At 42.8% G+C, this 22,235-nt stretch overlaps 1 protein-coding gene across 3 annotated transcripts in view; it reads right to left on the reverse strand.

The window, feature by feature from the left end:
• Positions 1–1,001: 1,001 nt before the first annotated feature.
• Positions 1,002–22,235, reverse strand: part of TPST1 (tyrosylprotein sulfotransferase 1) — a 60,783-nt gene continuing 39,549 nt past the window's right edge. For 2 of the 3 annotated variants that reach the window (XM_069971196.1, XM_069971198.1), the window contains exons 4-6: positions 12,166–12,216; positions 5,158–5,195; positions 1,002–2,864 (exon numbers count right to left, since the gene is read on the reverse strand). In XM_069971196.1, coding sequence (XP_069827297.1) covers positions 5,178–5,195; positions 12,166–12,216 — 69 coding nt within the window. In that variant the 3' untranslated portion in view covers positions 1,002–2,864; positions 5,158–5,177. Of the gene's footprint in view, positions 2,865–5,157; positions 5,196–12,165; positions 12,217–21,691; positions 21,974–22,235 lie in introns of those variants that run through there. The other variant, XM_069971197.1, reaches the window with a different exon arrangement.

The raw sequence follows: 22,235 nt of genomic DNA on the forward strand, positions 1-22,235 counted from the left end.
AAGTACAAGCTTTAAACTTTTCATCATGCAGCCTGTGCACATTTACCCTGTTTCTCCAAAAATAAGCCCTGGCTTGATTCTGCAGGGTTTTTGAAATAGGCTTAAATTATAAACAGGTGTGTGGAGAGATTTCACCAGCACTACTCCTAGCACGTAATAAAGTTGAGTGGCTGGACGTATGATATACTTATGTTAATCAATGACGGGGGTGCTCCTTATGAATGCACTTAAACATCGTAATACAATTCCATGTGGAGAGAAGAAAAGCCAAGGGCCCTCACCCGTCAGTTGTGAAGATTCTTTATTTCATAGTGCAATAAAATCACTGAATTGCACACTGATCGGAGCAGACGCCATCCTATGTTATAGCGTCGCCATGATGGCCATTTCGCGTGCATGCGCGCTTCGTCGGATGCCGCCCCTCCTGCAGGTCTAGGTAAAATACCTATAGTGACGTATCAGGAGTGAGCGTTACCAAAAACCAGGTGCAATACAAGCTGGGTTTAAAAACAAAAATGGTTACGCTAGTACAAACCGTGAACCTTAAATAAACATGCCTAATTCTATTTTATCGTTTAAACCTCCTTTTCCTTGTGCTCCCGAGGCTAAAAGAAGTCTAGCTTCTATTTTTAGGAGCTGCGTGTTGATGTCCTGTCCTAAAAATAGAAGCTAGACTTATTTTAGCCTCGGGAGCACAAGGAAAAGGAGGTTTAAACGATAAAATAGAATTAGGCATGTTTATTTAAGGTTCACTGTTTGTACTAGCGTAACCATGTTTGTTTTCAAACCCAGCTTGTATTGCACCTAGTTTTTGGTAACGCCCACTCCTGATACGTCACTATAGGTATTTTACCTAGACCTGCAGGAGGGGCGGCATCCGACGAAGCGCGCATGCGCGCGAAATGGCCATCATGACCACGCTATAACATAGGATGGCGTCTGCTCCGATCAGTGTGTAATTCAGTGATTTTATTGCACTATGAAATAAAGAATCTTCACAACTGACAGGTGAGTGCCCTTGGCTTTTCTTCTCTCCACATGGACTTAAATTATAAACAATACTTCAATAATAATATAAGGTCCTGTCTTTCTTTCAAAGAAACACGGTAAGCAGAAAAAAAAAAAACTTTTCCTGGACAACGGCGTTAAGACTAATGTAACCGTAGTACATTGATCCTAAAGTTGATCCTAATAAATCCCCCTCAAAGTGTTTTGGACAATAAACTTATCCATGAAAATCTTTACAGTAATATTATAGGAGGTTTTCTGTAAATAATGAAAAGTTTGGCAAGTTTCTATGTGTGTATTCACATGTGATGGTTCTGTATGGAAGGTGTTCTCATAAAACATGGCACGTTTCAAAGTGGCCAAAAGGTTACATAAGCGACTGTATAGCTATACAGTGTCATACATGAAACACATTAAAGGAGAAGTCTGCTTATGTAACAATAGGTTACATAAGCATCTGTATAGCTATACAGTGTCATACATAGAACACATTAAAGGAGAAGTCAGCGGGGGGTGGGGGGGACAAAAAGATAATTTCGGTCTGGGGGTTGGGGGAACACAATAAAGAAGCTATCTTTAGCAGTCCTGGAATCCGTGCAGTGCATGTCCTCTCCTGGACCGCGCCAACAGCCTGCATGTCTCCCCCTGCTCTTACGTCATGACCCGGCTGAGGGATGCCCTGCTTTGCCAGTCAGTGAATGGGGTGGGATACCGTTGCAGTCGCTGACTGGCTAAATCCTAGCCTTCAGTGACGTGGCAGCCAGGTTGTGTCGTACCTCACAGCCGGTAGAAAATGCCATTCGGTGGGTTACAGAACCCCGGCGATGTGGTGCAGCGTGGGCATGAGGTCCAGTAAGCATATGTTCTTTGTACTCTTCCCAGCCCCCCACCGAACTTCTCCTTTAAGGAACATTAGACATTATGGAACTTTACTAACATATATCTCCTGGTGCAGTAGAAACCTGGAGTTAATATAGCCTTGGAAAGTTGGACAGCTTTTAAACAAAAGAATAATCTTATGAGCACACAAAATGCAGAATCCTCCCTGTCTTCATTTACAACAATAAAACTAACATTAACTGTTGAAGGAATGAAATGATCATATGGAACAATATAAATGATACCCCATACATGCATTAAAGTTAATTTTCATTAGTCTTACTGAATGACACCTTGCTTTGTGTAAATGGGGATTTATCCCAGTATATGGGATTCAAACAACTTTTATGGTTTTGATACCATTGTACAGTGAGAGTATTCATTTGATTTCAAGGTTGACAGAACAATACAATTAAATTTGTCATGCTTGCCATAAAATGCATCCCATGTCATTCCAGTATAAAATACACCAAGCGTACAACATATATAGTGTACTGGATGTTGAGCTTGGGCTTTGATTCTTGTAATTGAACATGTATACAATACACATAATTACACTGCTGGTGAGAAACAACTGCATGTGTCCAAGCATCGAGTATATACATCTAATATATACTTTGCTAAAATGTATCTCACCCTATGTTACATAAAAAAAAAAATAAAAGTCACAGCATTGCAATGTTGAGAGGCCACACAGTGATAGGATTAATCGGGGTGTCATCTAGAGGTTGTTGTTTTTTTTTTATTTGTTTTACGTAAAAACATAATACAGCTGGTAAATACAGTACTACACCGCCGCCAGAGGATTGATGCTCCAGCTATAAGAAAGTGCCAGTAATCATAGAAGATGTGTGTCCTCGTGGAGACAGTTATCAAGCCGTACACATATGGGGACTGGTCAGGGCACAGCCAATACACACACACATTGTAGTCTGCTTGCAGTGAGGAAATGATCATCATGGGTCCATTCTTTAGTCCTGTGTGAAGGTCAAAGAAATATATAATAAATATTTTAGCTATTATATCATACAGAACAAATGATCCCAACCAACATTGGTGAGTATACTGCTGAAAGAATGAAATATGCAGTGTATATGCACTATATTATAGGTAAGGACGTTACATACACACAGCATAATCTCACTGTACTCTCTAAAGTATACAGTGGTACCTTGGATTATGAGTATTGTTCCAGGACTGAGCTTGTAATTCAAATCACTTTTAAACCAAAGCAAATCTTCTCATAAGAAATCATTGAAATGCAAAGAATTGGTTCCACAGCCCCAAAATTATTATTATTATTTTTATTCTGAATAACATTTAAAACAAATGAAAAAAAGCATTTATAAGCAGCTGAATATGTAATGTTATAAGTTACTGTACAGTAGAGCAATCAGCATGTATAGTAAGGGCATAAACCTGAAATAACAGCAGCAGTTTGTTGAGCATGGACCAATCAGGAAGGGAGAATCACAGAGCTGTGCAGGAGGACCGAGACAGAAACCTGTCATTTGGGATTCCGGCGCAGAGCCCGTCTGATTACCAGAGACTGGAGCAGTCATTCTCTATGGGCGTCAGAGTCATCTCTGGTGCGTGCGCGCACACGGCTGCCGACGGCGATATCTCCGTCCCGGGACTGGATCCAGGAGCGGGACTTCCAGCAAAGGGTAAGTATCCGGGGCTCCACCAGGGGGTCGGGCGGGCTCAGTGCCAGAATGCCAGGGGACAGGTTTCCTTTAAATTGAGGTACCACTGTACTTTTTTAATGTTCTAAGCCGATATAAAAAGTAGAAAAGAAATAAAACGTTTTAAGATGTAGAGTGCAACGGAAACAAAGTCTAACCGAGGCTTAGGAATAACTAACAGAGACAGAAACTTTTCTATCCAATGGAAAAGTGAAGTCCACAGCTCCTTTAAAACGTGGTAAACTTTATTGTGCGTCCAACATCAGACGAAAAGTGAACATACAGGATAAAAACAAACGCGTTTGTTTTTATCCTGTATGTTCACTTTTTGTCTGATATTGGACGCACAATAAAGTTTACCACGTTTTAAAGGAGCTGTGGACTTCACTTTTCCATTGGATTCCATACGAGTTACGGCTCGCAATACCCTGTTACACTGGCTCCTATTTATGGGACACTTGCGGGATGGTGAGCTGACATTTGGTTTTGTTTGTTTGCAGAAACTTTTCTATACAGCAGTGTGTGAAGGCTGAGTGTAAGTGCAGGCACATTATAACAGCAGTGTGTATAGCTGAGTGTAAGTGCAGGCACATTATAGCTGCAATGTGTATGGCTGAGTGTAAGTGCAGGCACATTATATCAGAAATGGAGAGGATGGGAAACACAAGGGCTGACAGAGACTGCAGGGGCATGAAGGAATGAGCAGGGCATATGTGGGCACATAAATGCAGCACTTTCTGTCCGGGAAAGAGGGCTCCCACTCAGTTATGTGAGCTCTTAAACCAAAGCAATGCTCTTAAACCAAGTTACAATTTTGAAAAACTGCAAGCTCTTCTTGCATAGCAGTATCAATTCAAGTTACTCTTAAATTGAGGTACCACTGTACTTTTTTTTAATGTTCTATGCCAACTCAGTAGAAAAAAAAATAAAACTTCATTACCAGACGTGGAGGAAGCAAGAACGATAATAAAACGTTTTAAGATGTAAAGTGCAACGGAAACAAAGTGTAACCGAGACTTAGTTATTCTCAGCATAACCTTTAACCTTGGTCTATTGTAAGGAAACATAATATAAAAGATAACAGATGTCTATATTACGTTTCCATACAGCGTACTCTGCTGCAGTTACTCTAGGCATAAATGATCATTGAAATTTAATGGCTTACTAACCATGGAAATGAAGGGGAAAAACACAACAGGAAAACAGCTGTTTCTCCAAGGCCTTGAAATAATCTTAAAAATAAATTTGGATAGAAAAACAGAAATCCTTCACCCCTTGGTCCACTCCATAACAGATAGGAATGTTAAAACGGCAGAACGTAATGTTAATTTAAGACACATCAGTGGGGCGGCTTTATGCTGCCTCATAGCAGAGAGGATTTTTAAGGGCTGGGACCTCCCGTCATTCCTGTGTTTTGCAGTTTATATGAAAACGAATATCCAAACTTTTAACTTGATGCAATTAATTGACAGATTATGGCTCCCCTGGCGAGATGTATGACATGTACTGCAGCTATTGATCTCTGTCTGCACAGGCTTGTTTCATGAGACCTACTTAACACGGCACGGAGTTTTCCAGCTCTTACCTTGACCAAGTACAGCACAGCTACTTTACTGCTTCAGTCTGTAAAACATAAGGGAATCATGTTTACACAAATAAGGGAATAAAATTGATTTATGTTACTTACAAGCATTTAAGATTGGTTAATGGCAGAAAAGAAGCATGCACAGTGAAGCATTAGCAGCACATAGAAACCACAAGCCAATAGTAAAGACATTACTGCTGCTGGTGCACCGGCCTATTGGGAGGAATTAGACGGTTCCGTATTTTTAGTAACATAATAAACACTGAATAAATAAAGGCCCCCCCTTTTGTTTGAGGCTCCCATAGAAAACGTGAACATAGTTTACAGTCATACACTATAGGAACAAAAGATGATTTTTTTATTTTATTTTTTTACAGCCAGATACAGAAACATTTTTCTAATCTATTCTGTTTTTTGATGATAATATCTGTATTTTACTTTCATTGTTACATTGTTATGGAGGTAGCCATCTTGCCTGAGCTGTTTTTAGACATATGTTTTACAGCAAGCCTCTCGCACGTTAATAGTCTGGAGCTGACCTATTGACATGAATGGGAAGGGTTTCTGGCCATGCTCCGTGAACAGTGCAGAGATTATTCCACATGGAGGCCGAGCTGTGGGCTTCACCTATTGTCGTTGGTGTCTTATCTACTTACTGGTGTCACCTTTAATGAAAGGTGATGGCAGCTGGGAAATGATCAGAACAGCTTATTATAGGGCATAGTGGCTAGAATGAAAGCTGAAAAATATCAGAATTGCTTTAAAATATAGATGGAAAATATGGGGGGAAAAAAAACAAAAACAAAAACTTCTTTAAAAATGTATGTTGGTTATAAAAATAGGTCATTTACGGACGGCACATTTCCTTTAATTGACAAAGGTGTTTCACTCATTCCTATTACCACATGTGTATAAAACCAGGCACCTACTAATGCTGTCTGCCTTTACAAACATTTGTACAAAGATCTGTGTTCTTCCCAGAGAAGCAAAAACTGTTATAACTGCAAAGGGAGGAACCAACTCCATACTAATGTCCATGAAGATAAAACGGGATGTCCTACATGTTCCTGTAGATGTCATGTGCAGGTGTTCTAACACCTGTCTATATAGTATATCTCATAGTCATTAATGCGTTAAAACGACTCTGTACCCACAATCTGACCCCCCCAAACCACTTGTACATTCGGATAGCTGCTTTTAATCCAAGGTCTGTCCTGGGGTCCGTTCGGCAGGTGATGCAGTTATTGTCCTGAAAAACTACTTTTAAACTTTCAGCCCCGTGCCCAATGGCCGTGGCTTGGAGTATCTGAGCCCTAACTTTGCACCACCCCTCCATCCCTCCTCTTCACCATTTTTCCTATTTCTCTGCAGTGAAAACTACACAGGTGCCTTAATGATCCAGCCCATGTGCCGGGCTGACACAGGTGGTGAATAGTAGAAAATCTGCCTGGAGCATTCCTAATGATGAGAAGGGTGGGGAGGAGGGACAGAGAGGTTGTGCCAGCCTAATTCATACATAAACTAAGCCACGGCTGTTGGGTACAGGGCTGCCAGTTTTAAAGTAGTTTTTTAGGACAATAACTGCATCACCTACCGAGCAGACACCAGGACAGATCTTGGATTAAGAGCAGCTATCTGAAGGTATAAGCGGTTTGGGGGGGGGGTCAGATTGTGGGTACAGAGTCACCCACAGTATATAATATATATATATATATATATATATATATATATGTATGTGTGTGTATAAATGAATGAATGCCTGTCCGTCCTCTATAGACTTTCGAACGCCTGAACAGTTTGACCACAAATTTGGCACGCAGATACATTTGGTGCCCGGGAAGGTTAGAACGAAGGTTCCGTCCTTGCCAGATGTACATGAGAGGAGGAGGGGTGGGCAAGACCGCCCCACAGAAATGAATGGGAGAATCTCCAGCACACTGCACACACAGGTGATATTATCATTAGTGCTGTGTGTCTCCCTAGCAATGCATAGGTGAGGGGATTAGCCTCAGCCAGAGCTATAGAGACATGAATGTGCAGGTACAGAGCATCAAAGTCTCAGATATGACAGCCAGGCCTAGTGGTATCTCATGACGAGGGATGGGGAAGAACAGAGCCATAGAAATAAATGGTAGAATGTTCTGGAGATCAGATTTGACGTCTGATTGGTCGCTAGGGGCGGCTGTCTCATCTCCCACTCTATCTTCTTCTTCTTGGGCACTTACTACATTTGTCATTAATAGCAGAGAGGGATAATAACCTACAGCTGATCTTACTGACTTCCAGGCATGAATCCCAATCGTGTCATATTCCACAGGTATACAATTAATAAAAAATATTTCAAGGCATAAGACAACATAACCACAGTACAGCCACAGGATTCAATGGACAACATGTACTTTGGTCTGTTTTAAACATGGTGTAACCATCGTAAAACAGACCAAATGCAATCAGAAGTAAGCAAACCTGGTCTATTGAAACATGAGCACTTAGTGGTATACATCGAAATGCCTTTTCATGGTATCCTGGTGCATTACTATGGTGTGCAGCCACAAAGTGACTTCAACAGCCCCTAACATGGACTCTTTAGAGCAGGCTCCTGGGTCAGATGATAGGACACTAGAGATGAGCGAACCTGGCAGAGGTTTGGGTTCCTACGAACCTGAACCATCTGCATTATAATCCTGCAGTCTTCTCGTTCCATGGGGAAGGTGGAGATAGCACGAGTCCTGCCTGGAAAACAGGCATAGGCTGTATACCTGTTTTCCAGGCAGGACTTTGGCTGTCTCCACCTTCCCCAAGAAATGGGAAGATAGCGGGATTCAAATGCTGATGGTTCAGGTTCGTACGAACAGGACACCAAATATATCATACACCATACTTATTCCATTACTTTCTATTGTCCTTCAGCGTTGTACAAATGACCACAATGTCCAATAAGATGACAGCATGCTAAGAATTATGCATGAACATTTCCAGCCTAGCCAAGAATATAATAATTGTTCAGAATATAGGACTCTTTCCTGGAAGGTTTTATTGAGGCATTTGCGTAGAGCAGCCATGATAAACTATACAATGGTTTAATCGATAAATCATTGGAATGTTCCTTAGCACCTTGTCTACTCTTAGTCATAAGCATTGCAGTAGTAAACCAACCAGCTTTGCCAAGGGGTATAAAACAGATTCATGAATCAAAGCAGGATTATTGTACACCTCCTGCCTATGGGTAGATAGTCGCTGATCCACACCAGTGCTTATAGATGAGCTACATACTGGTCAAAGTTCTACAGCCAGAACATGAAGACTTCAATGGTTTGCAGGAAACATTCACATACTGCTAGTGCTCTAAGCTTCTACATCTCAGGGACAGCCAATACGTCCCATTCACTGCCATCAACTGAAGCAGAGGCAAATTTAGTATTTGACCATTTTCACAGCCTTTATTTTAGTAGTTTCCGAATATCAAAAGGAACAGCTATACAATGGTGCAAAAGAGAGAGGGGAAAAAGTTATTATATAAAACAAAGATCATTCTGTACATGGAGGACAAGGGACATGTGTATTTGCCCATCCTACCTGCTTAGTCCCTAAAATATATTGCTAGCGCTCATCTTACTTAATTTGAACAGGGATAGTCACTTGGGATTAAGGTGGATAATAAAAGGTAGAATTCACCTTATCAATAATGGTAGAAGCAATGAAGACATGTAGAAATCCCAGCCTTAAGGCCCTATTCCACAGAACGATTATCGGCCGTATTCGGCCAATAATCGCCCCCCTGGAATAGAAGGCAACGATCAGCCGACATCGCTCATGTCGGCTGATTATTGCAGTTGTTTGTGTTTCAAACATGTTGAAACACAAACGACTGTGATAGCAGCGATCTGCTGCCGCCGCTCCACGGGATGGGAGCGGCGGCAGCAGACCGCTGCTATCCTCTATGGGCTGACAAGATGATCTAGCCGGGCAGCCATGTCAATTCTTTAAGCGGAGAGCAGCAGGAGCAGAGGCGCGAGAGTCATCCCATAAAGACACTGTGTGACACTAAGACAAGCAGGATTCCGCGGTGGGGAGCTATGCCGTGGAATTCCGCCTGTTTTGCTCAGTCATGAGTAGAAAGGTATCAGCAGAACCTAATCTGCAAAGCTGCTGGACCGCAGTGATCAGACGCAACATCCTTCGTGGACGTTAACATGCACTTCTATTAAAAGACTTCTACTTGACAATATAATATTTTTATCTTCTTCTGGCAGAAGCTGAAAACTGTACAATACACAATGCACTTTATACGAATACTGGAACCTTAAAGTGTAACTGTTATTTCAGGGCCATTTTTCTGAAAACATTAAATATCAGTAGTACAAGCGATTTTAAGAAACTCTGTAATAGGTTTTATGTACTTAAAGAGTTTCCTTCTGTACTGAAAAAGCAATGTCCCAGCCTCCCCCCTCACATCAGATAAAGCAGGATTTCTGTCTCCATTATGTGGCTATGGAGAGGGGAGGGGCTGTTAGGAGTGACTGAGCACGGAGGATTTCTGCAAAGCACAACACCCTGCAATCTTCTCTCAGTAAGGGTACTATTACACGGAACGATAATCGGCCGAATTGGCCCGATTCGGCCGATTATCGCTCCGTGTAATAAATGCAACGATCAGCCGATGACAACGATCATCGGCTGATCGTTGATATAGGTTAGACCCTATTTTTGTCGGACGCCGACCGCGCACCGCTGCGTGTAATAGCGGTGCGTGGCCGGCGACTAACGATATACATTACCCATCCACGTTCCAGGGCTGCTCCTGCCGTCCGCTTCTCCCGGGGTCCCGCGCGCGCTCTAGCTTCACAGAGGCCTGTCAGCTGATAGGCCGCTCAGCCAATCACAGGCCGCGGCGGTCCCGGCCTGTGATTGGCTGAGCGGCCTACCAGCTGACAGGCCGCTGTGAAGCTAGAGCGCACACGGGACCCCGGAGAAGCGGACGGCAGGAGCAGCCCTGGAACGTGGATGGGTAATGTATGCCAGTTTAGCAAGGGCTGCAAGGACATCGGTAACGATGTCCTTGCAGCTCTTGTCAAACGATTATCGGGCCGTGTAATAGGCCCAGTAAACAAGCAACGATCTAGCAGATCGCTGCTCGTTTACAGGTATTATCGGGCCCTGCTCGGCCCGTGTAATACCACCCTAAGTTCATAGATAAGCACTGACCTTTCTGACACCTGAATTTAGCGTTTTAGCTGCCCAGACAGTCTACAAACAGCTGACCTTCATGTCACCTCTTCCTGCTCCCTCATCTCCCTCAGCCCCTCCCCCCTCCATAAGGATAGAATGGAGAGAGCAGAGCCCGTCTTCACTGGCTTCTCTGTAATGAAGACGTGTTTGCCTGATAATGCACAGATAAGAAGTCAGGGGGGGAGGCTGGGAGATTGCTTCTTGAGTACAGAAGGAGGCTTTTTTGGCTGATGAAACCTATTACAGAGTTTCTTAAAATCGCTTATACTACTGATTTCTGCAATAAAAAAAAAAACATGACAGTTACGCTTTAATGTGTGAAGGATAAGTAGTGTTTCTATTCCTATTAGAGAACATTCAAACCTACAAACAATTTCATTTCAGTATTTAAAATCTGTATTTCCTGCTGGTAAAGAGCAAAAAAAAAAAAAAAAAATTCGCACAAAACAAATCTTGTCTAAGAACATAAACAATAAAAAAAAATTGTAACAGATTTATGAAGACAGCCTCGAAAAATAAGAATAATATTTTTCAAGAGCAGAAATGACAGCCCCCTTTCACATAATGACATTATGGATGCATGTCCTGACCCAACCGTTTGTCTAATGACCAGATCTGACTGCCTCATAGATCACTATGCTGTTTTACATTCTGGTCACTAGACCTCACATCTGTTGTAATTTTGTTTTAAAAAAAAAAAAAAATCTGCTTGTGTGAATAAACCCTTTACTTTAGGGATTTTCTTATGATACTGTTAATACCTTATCTAAAAGGTTACAGAATGGACCTGTCATATCTGTAACAGTATCTCTGTAACTCTCCAGCATGACAACTCTATCAAACTCTCAGCTTCCAGCTTCTTGGACATCAGTAACATTTGGCAATAGTATCTGTGTATGAATATAAAGCCTGTCACCAAGAGATGATGGCATTGCCAAGTTCAGAACAAGAGGATGAAGTGTCCTGAATTATCAAAGCATATTACATCTCAACATATTACTTATCTGAGACTCAATACTTAAATACTTTTCCCCAAAAAAATTTTTATAGCAGCATGCCTCCATATTTACTGCTTTACTTAGCATGTGAATAGGTGTCTGTTTTTGTCTAAAAATTCAGCTTTACTTTGTTTTAATTCCTGTAAACCACTTAAAGGGAAAGTTCCTAAACCCTGTTGTGAATTCTTTGAGAGGTAAAGTTTTTTTCAATTGGGTTATTTATAAAGGTCACTGAATAGCTGGCAGAAGGAGGGGAGCCCTGTACTCCCTGTTCTGCCACTTGGCAATGCCTGTTTAAAGCAGAGCATTAGCTCCACCTGTATTGACCAGCATCCAGACCTGACCAGAAGAAATCAGAGCACAGCAGGAGCCAGGAGAAGTAACTTCACTGTAGCGGGACGGCTGTCACATGCGTGCTGCGCGTCAGATGGGGGATGGTGCCGGCGGAGTAATAGCAGGGGAGCGGGTCGGCCATCAGCTCTGTGCAGCGGGATATAATCGCTTGCCCGGCCTACTGAAGAGAGGGTTGACACGGTCTTGGGGGTCAGAGAAAGGACATGTCGGAGTGGACTTCATCTAGCAGCTTTTCAGTGTCCAGAGGAGGCGAGTTACCGCAGAAAGCACAGAAACAACGCAGAAGCCGTAATTACATTATATTGCAGATATATAAAGCTATAGGTGACCTATTTATTGATGTAAAAATGCTTTTTAGTAGAATACCCCTTTAATACAAAATTGACAACATAATTCAGGTAGAAAGTAATCTAAAAGTAAATTGTACCTGTGGCACCTCTTTCAGAAAGTCTGGAAGTTGAAATTCACCCTTGTAGACCTGAAACATAAAACATATGATGGGTAAATTTTAAATGGCCAGAAAGGTAGCGGCACTCACCATTTATTGTCACTGGTGACACCCCTGACAGCGCTTTATTAAACCTTTTTTTGCTTGTGGCATATTCCACCACACTGATTCCAGCGGTGCTGTTCATCCGGAGATCCTCTGCCCCATTCTGCAGATGTTTTTCTGTATATGTAAATGAGGTGGGCCCAGTGTCAATCAGCCTACTTCTGTCTAATGTGTATTGTCATCTTAACTAGAGCTTAGTGAATCGCTTATCAAAACAAAGCGAATTGCTTTGTTTGGTCAGCGCTCCGCTCATCATGCCTCTGGCCTTTCAGCACTGCTCCATCCCCGCCACTCCACCCCGGGTGCTGTGGAAAAGCTGGATCCAGTCTGGGGAAACTGGGAGATGTTTCCCAGGATTAGATCCAGCTTTTCCCAGCATCCTGGGAGGAGTGGCAGGGAGCGGAGCAGCACTGAAAAGCCATCGGCATGATGAGTAGAGCGCTGATCAAACAAAGCGATAAGCTGAGTTTAGATGACCGATTCGCTTATCTCTAATCTTAACCCTTTGGAGATCCACATCTAGTCCCTCAAGGGCTAACTGAATAAAGTTAACCATCTACAGTGTAATGCTTGGAGTAACTTGCTTCCCTAATCCTATACAGAACCTCCTTCTTTCAACATGTTTGTAAACCATGGTAAACTTTTCACAATTCTCCATCATACATATTATATGTGACATCAATGCCTTACTAAAGGACGCTGACCAGGACCTACAACTCTAAAACATTTAAAAATACTGTACTTTTAAATAGCCTCTGTCTTTCTCCCCGTAGGAAGGAACCTCTTTACCTCTTTGAAAACAAAAAGGAATGAGGCAACATAAAAACCTGCTTGCTCACTTTCTCAATATTCTTATAATTTAATCCTCTATCATCCAGACCACTCATACGGGAAATATTACCTAGAAGTCATCAAGCATTACATTGTTCAGTCATAGGATGGCATCACCCACCAGAGTTTGTTCAGTCGCCCCCTGCACTTAGAAGCAGGCCTCTCAGCAAACATTATCATCCTCTGCAAATGAACTTTAAAAAGTTGCCTGTATTTAACCAGCCTTAAACCCAGGGAAAAGAGCAAACACAGAAAATCAGAAAGCATTTTCTTCAGTGTAGTTATTAAAACTGAGTAAGGAAAATGTTATTAAATCAATTGCCTGCAGATCAGCTGGGCTAGTGTCGGTAATCTGTTGTCATTGGGTGACGTTGTGGCCAGCCATCTGAGCTAAGACAAAGGGCGGGCAGGGTTGGCGCCTGCCTAGGGCACCACCACCTACCCAGCCCAGGGACCCAACTGTGTGTGACCACTACTATTGTGTGTCTTAGAGTAGTTATAGACCCTAGTCGGGGGTGGGGGGTTACTTTATATATTTATAGACACCATGGCGGGGTGCCATTTGTCTTATTTGCAACTGGTGGTGTTATGGTGCTAAGGAGTAAAAAACCTTCAAACTTGTGTGTGCAGGAGCGGCTACCGAGAGAGGTTTGGGTCATTTCTTTATAATATTGCTCGTGCACAAAACCCATCCATGCTTTGGACTAGGGATGGTCCGAACCCTCGGCAATGATTCCCGCTGTCTGCCCGCTCCGTGCAGCGGGCAGATCCAGCGGGAGGACCGCCTGGAAAACTGGGATACAGCCAAAGCCATAGGCTGTATCCCAGTTTTCCAGGCGTTACTCCAGCTGTATCCGCCAGCTCCACGGAGCAGGCAGACAGCGGGAATCTGCTGCTAAGCGTTCGGGTTCAATAAGAACCCGAACCTCGGCAGGTTCGGACCATCCCTACTTAGGACATTTCCACAGCCATCAGAACTTCACTCAGCACATGCGACCGCTCGCAGAAATCTGAAACCCCACATTTTTCCTTTAATCTGTCTGTCAGGTGTGGCATGCTAAAGACTATGTCAGATTTGGTGGACTATGTCAGTGAAAGGAAATTTAGTGTTTTTTAGACTGTAAAAGGGCCAACACTTATCTATTCCACTGTCAAAAGGGTTCTGAGAAAAGCTAGGTACCATCAGTCCCGGAAAATAAAAACATTGTGCACCTGGTCTGGACTGGTAACAGGCTAGTAATATTAGGCTGGGAATAGCCAAAATAAGTGACCCTACCCACTTTTTTTTAATAACCAAACAGCAGCAGCCTAGTAATACCGGGGTGAAAAGCCTCTAAACACATAGCTTAACCATTTTAACTCCTTAGTGTATAGTTGGGCCGGAGGCAGGCGCAACATAGGCCATGAATCACCGATCAGCGAAGTGCTTAAAGCCAGCACGCACGGCACTCCATAGTTCGCTGTCCCTTCACAAAGGGCTGAGAGTGAAAGCCCTGTGCCATTAATCGGGTCATGGGGGCGCCAGGAAACTACAGCTTAGCTCACACTGAAGTGAACAGGAGCTGAGCTGCAGTTATCTGGTGCCACTATAACACAAAGAACAGTGCAGAGTATCCAGCCACAACCACTGTTGTGCGGGGCACCGAACATTTGATCAACATCCCGCTGATCAGTGATTTATGACCTAAGATGTAAATATGCCATCAATCATATAAGCCCCTTTATCTTCTCAGTGGCTGCAGGCAGTGCTAGGTTAAACCCAGTCCATGCTGTCCAGCTGCGGTTTCTGTCATTTCTGCTCATACAGCACCTTGCAAAGTCAGTGCATCAGTAACCTTTTATCACATCTATAGAAGTGTACTGACAAATGCACAGTGCATCCTAATCAGCATTAAGTCTTGGCATAGAGAGAAAAGCATGTCCTGTGCTGTGATTGCCCAGAGAAGTAAAAGAAAGAAAGTCATGAAATAAGAGTAAGAAATAGTTCTGCACCATGGAAAGGACTCTTGAGGGTTCAAATACAACTGTGAGAGCACTAAAATCACATTGTCACCATTCTGAAGGGTTAATTGAATGAACTTTTTTTTTTTAAATGTCAGGCTTGCTTTAAGTTAATAATTACAAAATTAAATCTGCTGTATGTTGTTCATCTGAGGTTGTAGTTACTTAAAAAGGAAACCAATCAGCCCAACTGCGCCACATACCGGCCGCGACTGCAGCAGTGGCTTTATCTGGGAAAAATTAGGTTACAATGCTCGGGCACGCAGCAGGCAGAGGTAGGGAAGTAGTCATCTGGGCAGCTCCCAGCCCGTGTCTAGTCACCACTCTCTGCCCCTCAGCGCTCGGCGGGATGAGTGACAAGGAGAGAGGCCAATAATGGGCCATTTTCTACTGTATAAAGCTGCTGCTGCTACGTGCTATCATTTTTTGTTGTGCCTGTGCCATGACATATAAATGTCTCAAAACAAAGGACTAGCCAGAACCATAAAACAGCTGTCTCTGGATGGGTACCTGGCCTTGGTTTTTACATTGACTTATAGGTCCACTTAAAGGGAACCAATCAGCCCAATTGGGCTGATATGATTCCCAGGAGAGCTGTATAAAGCTCCTGCAGTCAGCGTGCTCAGAGGGATGGTTGACAGGCAGAGAGGCCAGTAACGGATCTCACTGCCTGGCAATTATCCCCTCCGAGCGCGGAGTGACGGACGGGGAACCACCTAGATGACTACCTCACCGCCTCTGCCTGAAACGCCCGTAGAATAAAACTTGTTTTTCTCCGGTATAAACCTTCTTCAGCGGCCGCTTTATACAGCGCTCCTGGGAACCATATCAGCCCAATTGGGCTGAATGGTTCCCTTTAATGGTTTCCCTACAGGAGCCACCCCTTGGCTGGGCCCTTCTCGGAGGGATATCTGGCTAGTACTGTGTTTTGATACTCTTAAATGAGGCTCCACAGGCCCCTTTTTGCATATTCCTATTTCACTGTATTGAGCGCTTTAACAGTGTTATCTTTGGCTGGTCTCCCTGAGATCAGTGATTGGTTTCCCATGATATATAAAAAATACTCCCCCCCCCTTCCCCCGCAAATATATAGTTTTAGGTTTGTTGCCCATTTTTTTTAATTACTCATGTTTCTGCATTTCACTCTGAGCCGATAGGTGGCTTCTGGCCAATCAGCATTTATCTTCACTCGGTCAACTGACATCACTTCCTGCATTTAGTCTCGTTTTTTGCTGTTATTAGGCCCCGTTCCCACTGAGGAAAGGTAGCGGAATTCCGCAACGGAATTGTCCACCGGGGAATGCCGTTAGCCTCCGAGCGGGAGGCTATGGGAGGCGCGCGCTCCTGCCCTGTCCGCGCTGAAGAATGAACATGTTCAGTCTTCAGCGCGTACAGAGCAGGAGCGCGCGCCTCCCATAGACTCCCATTATGAGCGGGAGGCTAACGGCATTCCGCGGCGGACAATTCCGTGGGAACGGGGCCTTATAGACCAAATGGCCTCAGTGACGGAGCCTGGACTGCAGTTTTCCAGTAAGTAAGACGCCTAGTGGCTGATTTTATTGCATTTCACACAGGCAAAAATATAAATGGAAAGCTAATGGCAGTGTGACAGTGATGGAGCTGGAGCTGCTGTGCTGGACTCCCCTGGCTTTAGTTCATGATGAACTAATTTTTGCTAGGAAAGTGAACTAGATCATATAGTTCACTTTAAAGATTAGCTCATTTTGAGCTGATCATTCATGAACTATCCATCACTAATCTATATGCTCTTTTTAACATAATGTATATTATAGAGTATATTATAGGAATCCACTGGTATCTGTAAAGTACTGTTAAGTCACACTTAAGATTTTGCTTTTTTTTGTCATTTTTATTGTAGAGTAGCCAAATAGCTACATAGCTAATCCAGAAATCTACGCTGATGCCCTACACATGGTTTGTAGCATTTTACAATATTGGCTCTAACTAGGTTGGTACAAGCTAAGGTAGGAAGCACCAAAGATGAATGGCAGCACACATTGTTCTTGGGACATATGAATAAATTAACATTGGTTGTAAACTGTTCATATGGCTAAACTAGAAGAAAAGATATAAAGCACTGCTTCTGTAAAAAGCTTCCCTAGGGCAGTTCCCATACACTTAAGTCTGGGCACATATCTCATCCAGACAGCCTCTCCGCATAGATGAATGATGCTAGAACAGATGTTACAGTTTTCAGATGGGAGGCCTACAGGAGTGAGGGGGCTGCTGAGCGCTCAAGCCTTTTCTCCCAACTATTTACACTGGATATAATAACAAGGACTATGTAAGGAATAATCCTGGTACGTTCTACAGATGTATAAAAACAGTAATCAAAATGCAATTTTTATTTAAAAAAACAAACAAAAAAAAAACACTTTTTTTTTTAATAACAGAAAATCTGGCCCTGTCAACCACTCAGAGCCCAGCTTTCATTTATTACTCATCTGAAGAATGAAAGGACCAGATTACACAACAAAGAATATTGTGCGATTTTTTTTTTTAAGGGCATCGCACTAAAAATACAGTATCGCAGCAGATTTCACGTTTCACTCTACTGTTATGGCTTATGGCTCTGCATTTTCCTCGCGGATTTTCATTCAACTGCGAGAATGTAGTTGCAGCTTTCTTTAACTATTTCTATCCTGGGATGGTAAAAACAACAAAGACACGTATGAACTTCGTCTGCTTGAACGTCTCCGTTATTCTCCGCATGGTCACCCACCTGTGCAGTGAGGTCTCCTGAAATATCTCTGAAGATTACAGTGTAGAGCTGTACAGTTATAGTTACAGTTTTCAGAGGAAACCCTAAAACTGTATACAGCCAAGGTTATGTTGACATCACGTTTTCAGCCCCACGTCGGGCTACATGTTGGGAATCTATGAAAAAAGAATACGGACATGCAGCCAATGGCCCCAGTGAATGGGCAGGACAGAGTCATTTTGTGACTATGTTCTGTCCATCTGCCCGATGTGCAGGACTCAAAAGGGTGGCCTTCCACTAGCCCTGCACGAAAGAAGTATACGTCCGGCAAATGAACAGATGTAGTTACAAATCAAGTCACTTGCCCATTGGCCGTACGTCTGGCTGCACGTCAGCATCCTTTTTTTTAAAGAAAATCCTGACGTGTAGCTGAAAACATGATGTGAACGTAGCCTTAGAAAAAGCTGTGTGTTATATAATAGTATATACACACTATACTACACTATAACAGTATGTTTAACAGTAGTTAGCTTTGTGATGAATAACAGAAAAGGGACTGAGTGTTATTCCCCTTCTGCTTTGGATGAAGTACAGCAGGGAACGCATTGTGACCCATAAGTAGAAGCCAAAGGGCAACAGGAGGGCAAGCAGTCATTGTGCGTCTAGACAGGAATGTTGGCGGTCATGTGACTAGAAGAAAATCTATATAGTAGGAAGTTCTCTTGCTGCCAGTAGATTTCCAATCCACAGGAGATGAACACTTGACACAGCCTGTACTTTAGGAATGCAATTTCTTCCACTCATATAATAATTTCTAGCATGAAAGACTACAAAAAAGGCTTATTACTGCAACTAACCCAGAATTCTGCAGCAGTTCGCACCAAACGTGGCTCAATATGCAACACCATGCTCCATAGGCAACATAGAAGCAGCTGCTTGGCACTAATTAAAGTGTCACTGTTTTTGTTTATTGTTTTTTTTTTTTTTTTTTTTGCAGAAATCAATAGTACGATAGTAGGAGATTTTAAGAAACTTTGTAATTGGGTTTATTAGGCAAATATGCCATTATCTGCATACAAAAAGACTTTCCCCGCAGAAACTGTAGAGACCTGTCTATGGGGAGAGTGACAGAGCAGCTCAAATATGTATCATTATCGGCTGCACACATAGGGGAAATTTATTAAGTCCAGCGTTTTATGCACCGGACTTAAAAATGTCCCCACAGCTCCGGCACTACAGAGATTTATGTAGAGGCGGACTGCCTCTACATAAATCCCGTGCGCGCCAGTGCGTGCGGCAGGAAACCTACGCCAGCTCAGAGCTGGAGTAGGCTTCCTGCTTATTTTTACTGCCCCCTTCACACCCCCTCCCGCCCCCCCGGCGTACTGGGCGGAAAGTGGCCATTTGCAAATATTCTATTCGCAAAACGGCCATTTGCGAATAAATTTATTCGCAAATGGCCACTTTCCGCCAAAAAATAAGATTTCGCTCCTTGATACATGTCCCCCATAGTATATACTTACCAGCCACGCTGCTTGTGATCCAGCATATGGCTCTCTGTTCACTCGGCCACTGTTGCAACTTCAGGCCCCCGCCTCCTCCTGAATGACTGACAGTTGGAAAATGTTGTGCGTGAAAATATAGCTGGAGCAAGGACCGGAGAGCCAGATACCGGATTACAGGCAGCTTGGCTGGTAAGTACACACTACTGCTTGTAATCTGGAAACTGACCGCAGAAATATATACATATCTGTGCTGTCAGTTTCCAGGGCTGCATGAATGATACAAGGATCGTTCATGCAACTCATATGCTCGATTTAAAGGCCCAGCAAACGATGGCTCAGTGGTTAGCACTGTAGCCTTGCAGCACTGGGGTCCTGGGTTCAAATCCCACCAAGGGCAACATCTGCAAAGAGTTTGTATGTTCTCTCTGTGTTTGCAGGGGTTTCCTCCGGGTACTCCAGTTTCCTCACACCCAAAACATACAGATAGGTGAATTTAGATTGTGAGCCCTATTGGGGACAGGGAGCAATATTTGGCAAAAACGATGTAAAGTACTGCGGAATCTGTGTGCGCTATACAAATAAAAGCATTTTTTATTATTATTATTATTATTATTATTATGCTGCTAATCTCGCTGACCGGTGCTCATTGCGCTCCCACAGCCAAGAAATCTGGTCTAAAAGAACCCTTACTGCGTCACTTCATTGCAGTAACTAATCATTTGTTGTCCTGCCCTCCTTCATGGTATTACCGCAGTGAAACTCCAATGTGTGTGAACATACCCTAAAGAGTAAATCAGCAAAATAATATAAACCATTGATGGGTAGAGACTGAGAGAGTATTTACTTGAGTTAATAAGATGTTTTTTCATGAAGACGACATTTCATACATTTTAAACATTGAGGGACCATTAGTAATGTGGTTTCTGTAACAGGCTCATACGGTAATATGACCTTTACAAAATGAAAACTGTCTCTTGAAAAGGAAACAAGAGCATCAGAGAGAGTTCCAGCAACAATGGGCTTCTTGTTAGACTAGCCTTGGCTTTGTCTTCTAACACTGTTCACTCTATTACTGCAACTAGGTCTGCAACCAGCGCTCTGGCAAAGGGAGGAAGACTCTACTTCTTATCTCCCATTCCCATAATAATGGTCCTATTGAGCACTAACAGCTACAGAAAAAATCCCCGCTGCATTATGTGTCATGAAAATGGAAAGCCTCACATCCATCAGCAGACGGGCCGTGTGTTATAATAATGACTATACTCCCGAATGTAAATGATCGAGATTATTAGACGCCACCTCGGAGCTCTCTGACCCATAGCTGCAGATTGTCTCATAGTACACCGTATATGTATATATTTATGAGTATATTACAGAACTGATATAATTGAATGCATTACTATATTACTATATATTACTATATAAGCCTAACATAAGATTAACAATGGTGCATAGAAGCCACAATTCATAACAATTATTCAGATATTTCCTTTATAGCCACTGCTTACTTCATACATTATGTATCATACATTATGTATCAGCTATCCCATATGCATACATAGACTTTGCATTTCTTCAGCTACAAACTACTTCTGTGTGTTTAAAAGAATGCTGGGGCCCTAAAATCCCATCAACCTATAACATATACTGTAAGGGCCTTATCACACGGAGCGATAGGCCGAATCGGCCCGTTTTGGCCCATTATCGATCCGTCTTTATAGCTAAGCAATGCTTGGCCAAATGCTGCCTTGTCTGCTGTGCTCCGCAGCTTCCCGGTCCCCAGGCTGCTGCGGCGATCGAGAAGCTGTGGAAAAGAGGAGACAAGACCGGGAGCAGGGAGAGGTAAGGCGTCAGTAATTTGGGCAAGGGCTCAATGTCCATGCAGTCCTTACTGCCCAATTATCGGGCTGTCTAAAAGGTCCAGTAAACGAGCGCCGATATAGCAGATTGGTGCACGTTTACTAAAATGATTGGGCCATAGTCGGCCCATGTAGTAGTACCCTTTGGCTTCTTCCAAAGAGTGGCTTAGTAAATTGCAGTTTTTTGGCAAGTTCATTCTACACAAAACACAATGAATGTTATGCTGGGTTAACACTGTGTTTTTTGTAGTCCTTTTCTTAATCCATTTTTTTTTTTTGCAAAAAATGGATGAAAAACGGATGCACACAAATACATGATTTTCCATCAGTTTTTTGCAAAAAAATAAAAATGGATAAAAAAAAAAAAGACTGCAAAACATAGTGTGAACCCAGCCTTATACTGTATACATAGCCCACTACCAAAATGACTACTTTACTTTTTTCCAGTTTTACATGCCGATATTTACCCGCAAATCAGAATGGAAAATAGAAACAGATGCTTTTAATTAAAAGTTTGAGTTCTTGATACAATACCCCTCTTGGGGGCAAAGATTCCCACCACATCAAAACACACAAGTCACAAGGTTCACTTTAATTAGCCTGAAAGACGGACGGCCGGCTCCACACCACAAAGCCTAGAAGGTCCCCAATATAAACACAGCACAGGAAGCTTCAATGCCTCAGGAGGCATCCTTTTAGGAGGCTGAGAAATAGGACAAAGCAACCCTTCAGTGCCGTCAATGACAGTGATCTCACCGGGAATTCTACAGCAAAAATAACAAAATATTGTTGCTATGAAGAATGCACATGAGCTCAATGGTTTCTACGACTGTGAAGCATTTCAGCTAAGCAGTATATATTTCAGCTATGGTAACAGTGGGAATGAGGTGAAGAGTAGAGTTTAGTGAACTTTCAGCACGCTCGGGTTCATCTGAATTCAAGTGTGCAGCATTTGATTAGCTGTGGCTGCTGAAGTTGGATGCAACCATAGCTGTATCCATGTTTTCCAGGACTTCCTTATGGCCG

This window comes from Dendropsophus ebraccatus, chromosome 5, assembly GCF_027789765.1.
Source record: "Dendropsophus ebraccatus isolate aDenEbr1 chromosome 5, aDenEbr1.pat, whole genome shotgun sequence".
NCBI lineage: Eukaryota > Metazoa > Chordata > Amphibia > Anura > Hylidae > Dendropsophus > Dendropsophus ebraccatus.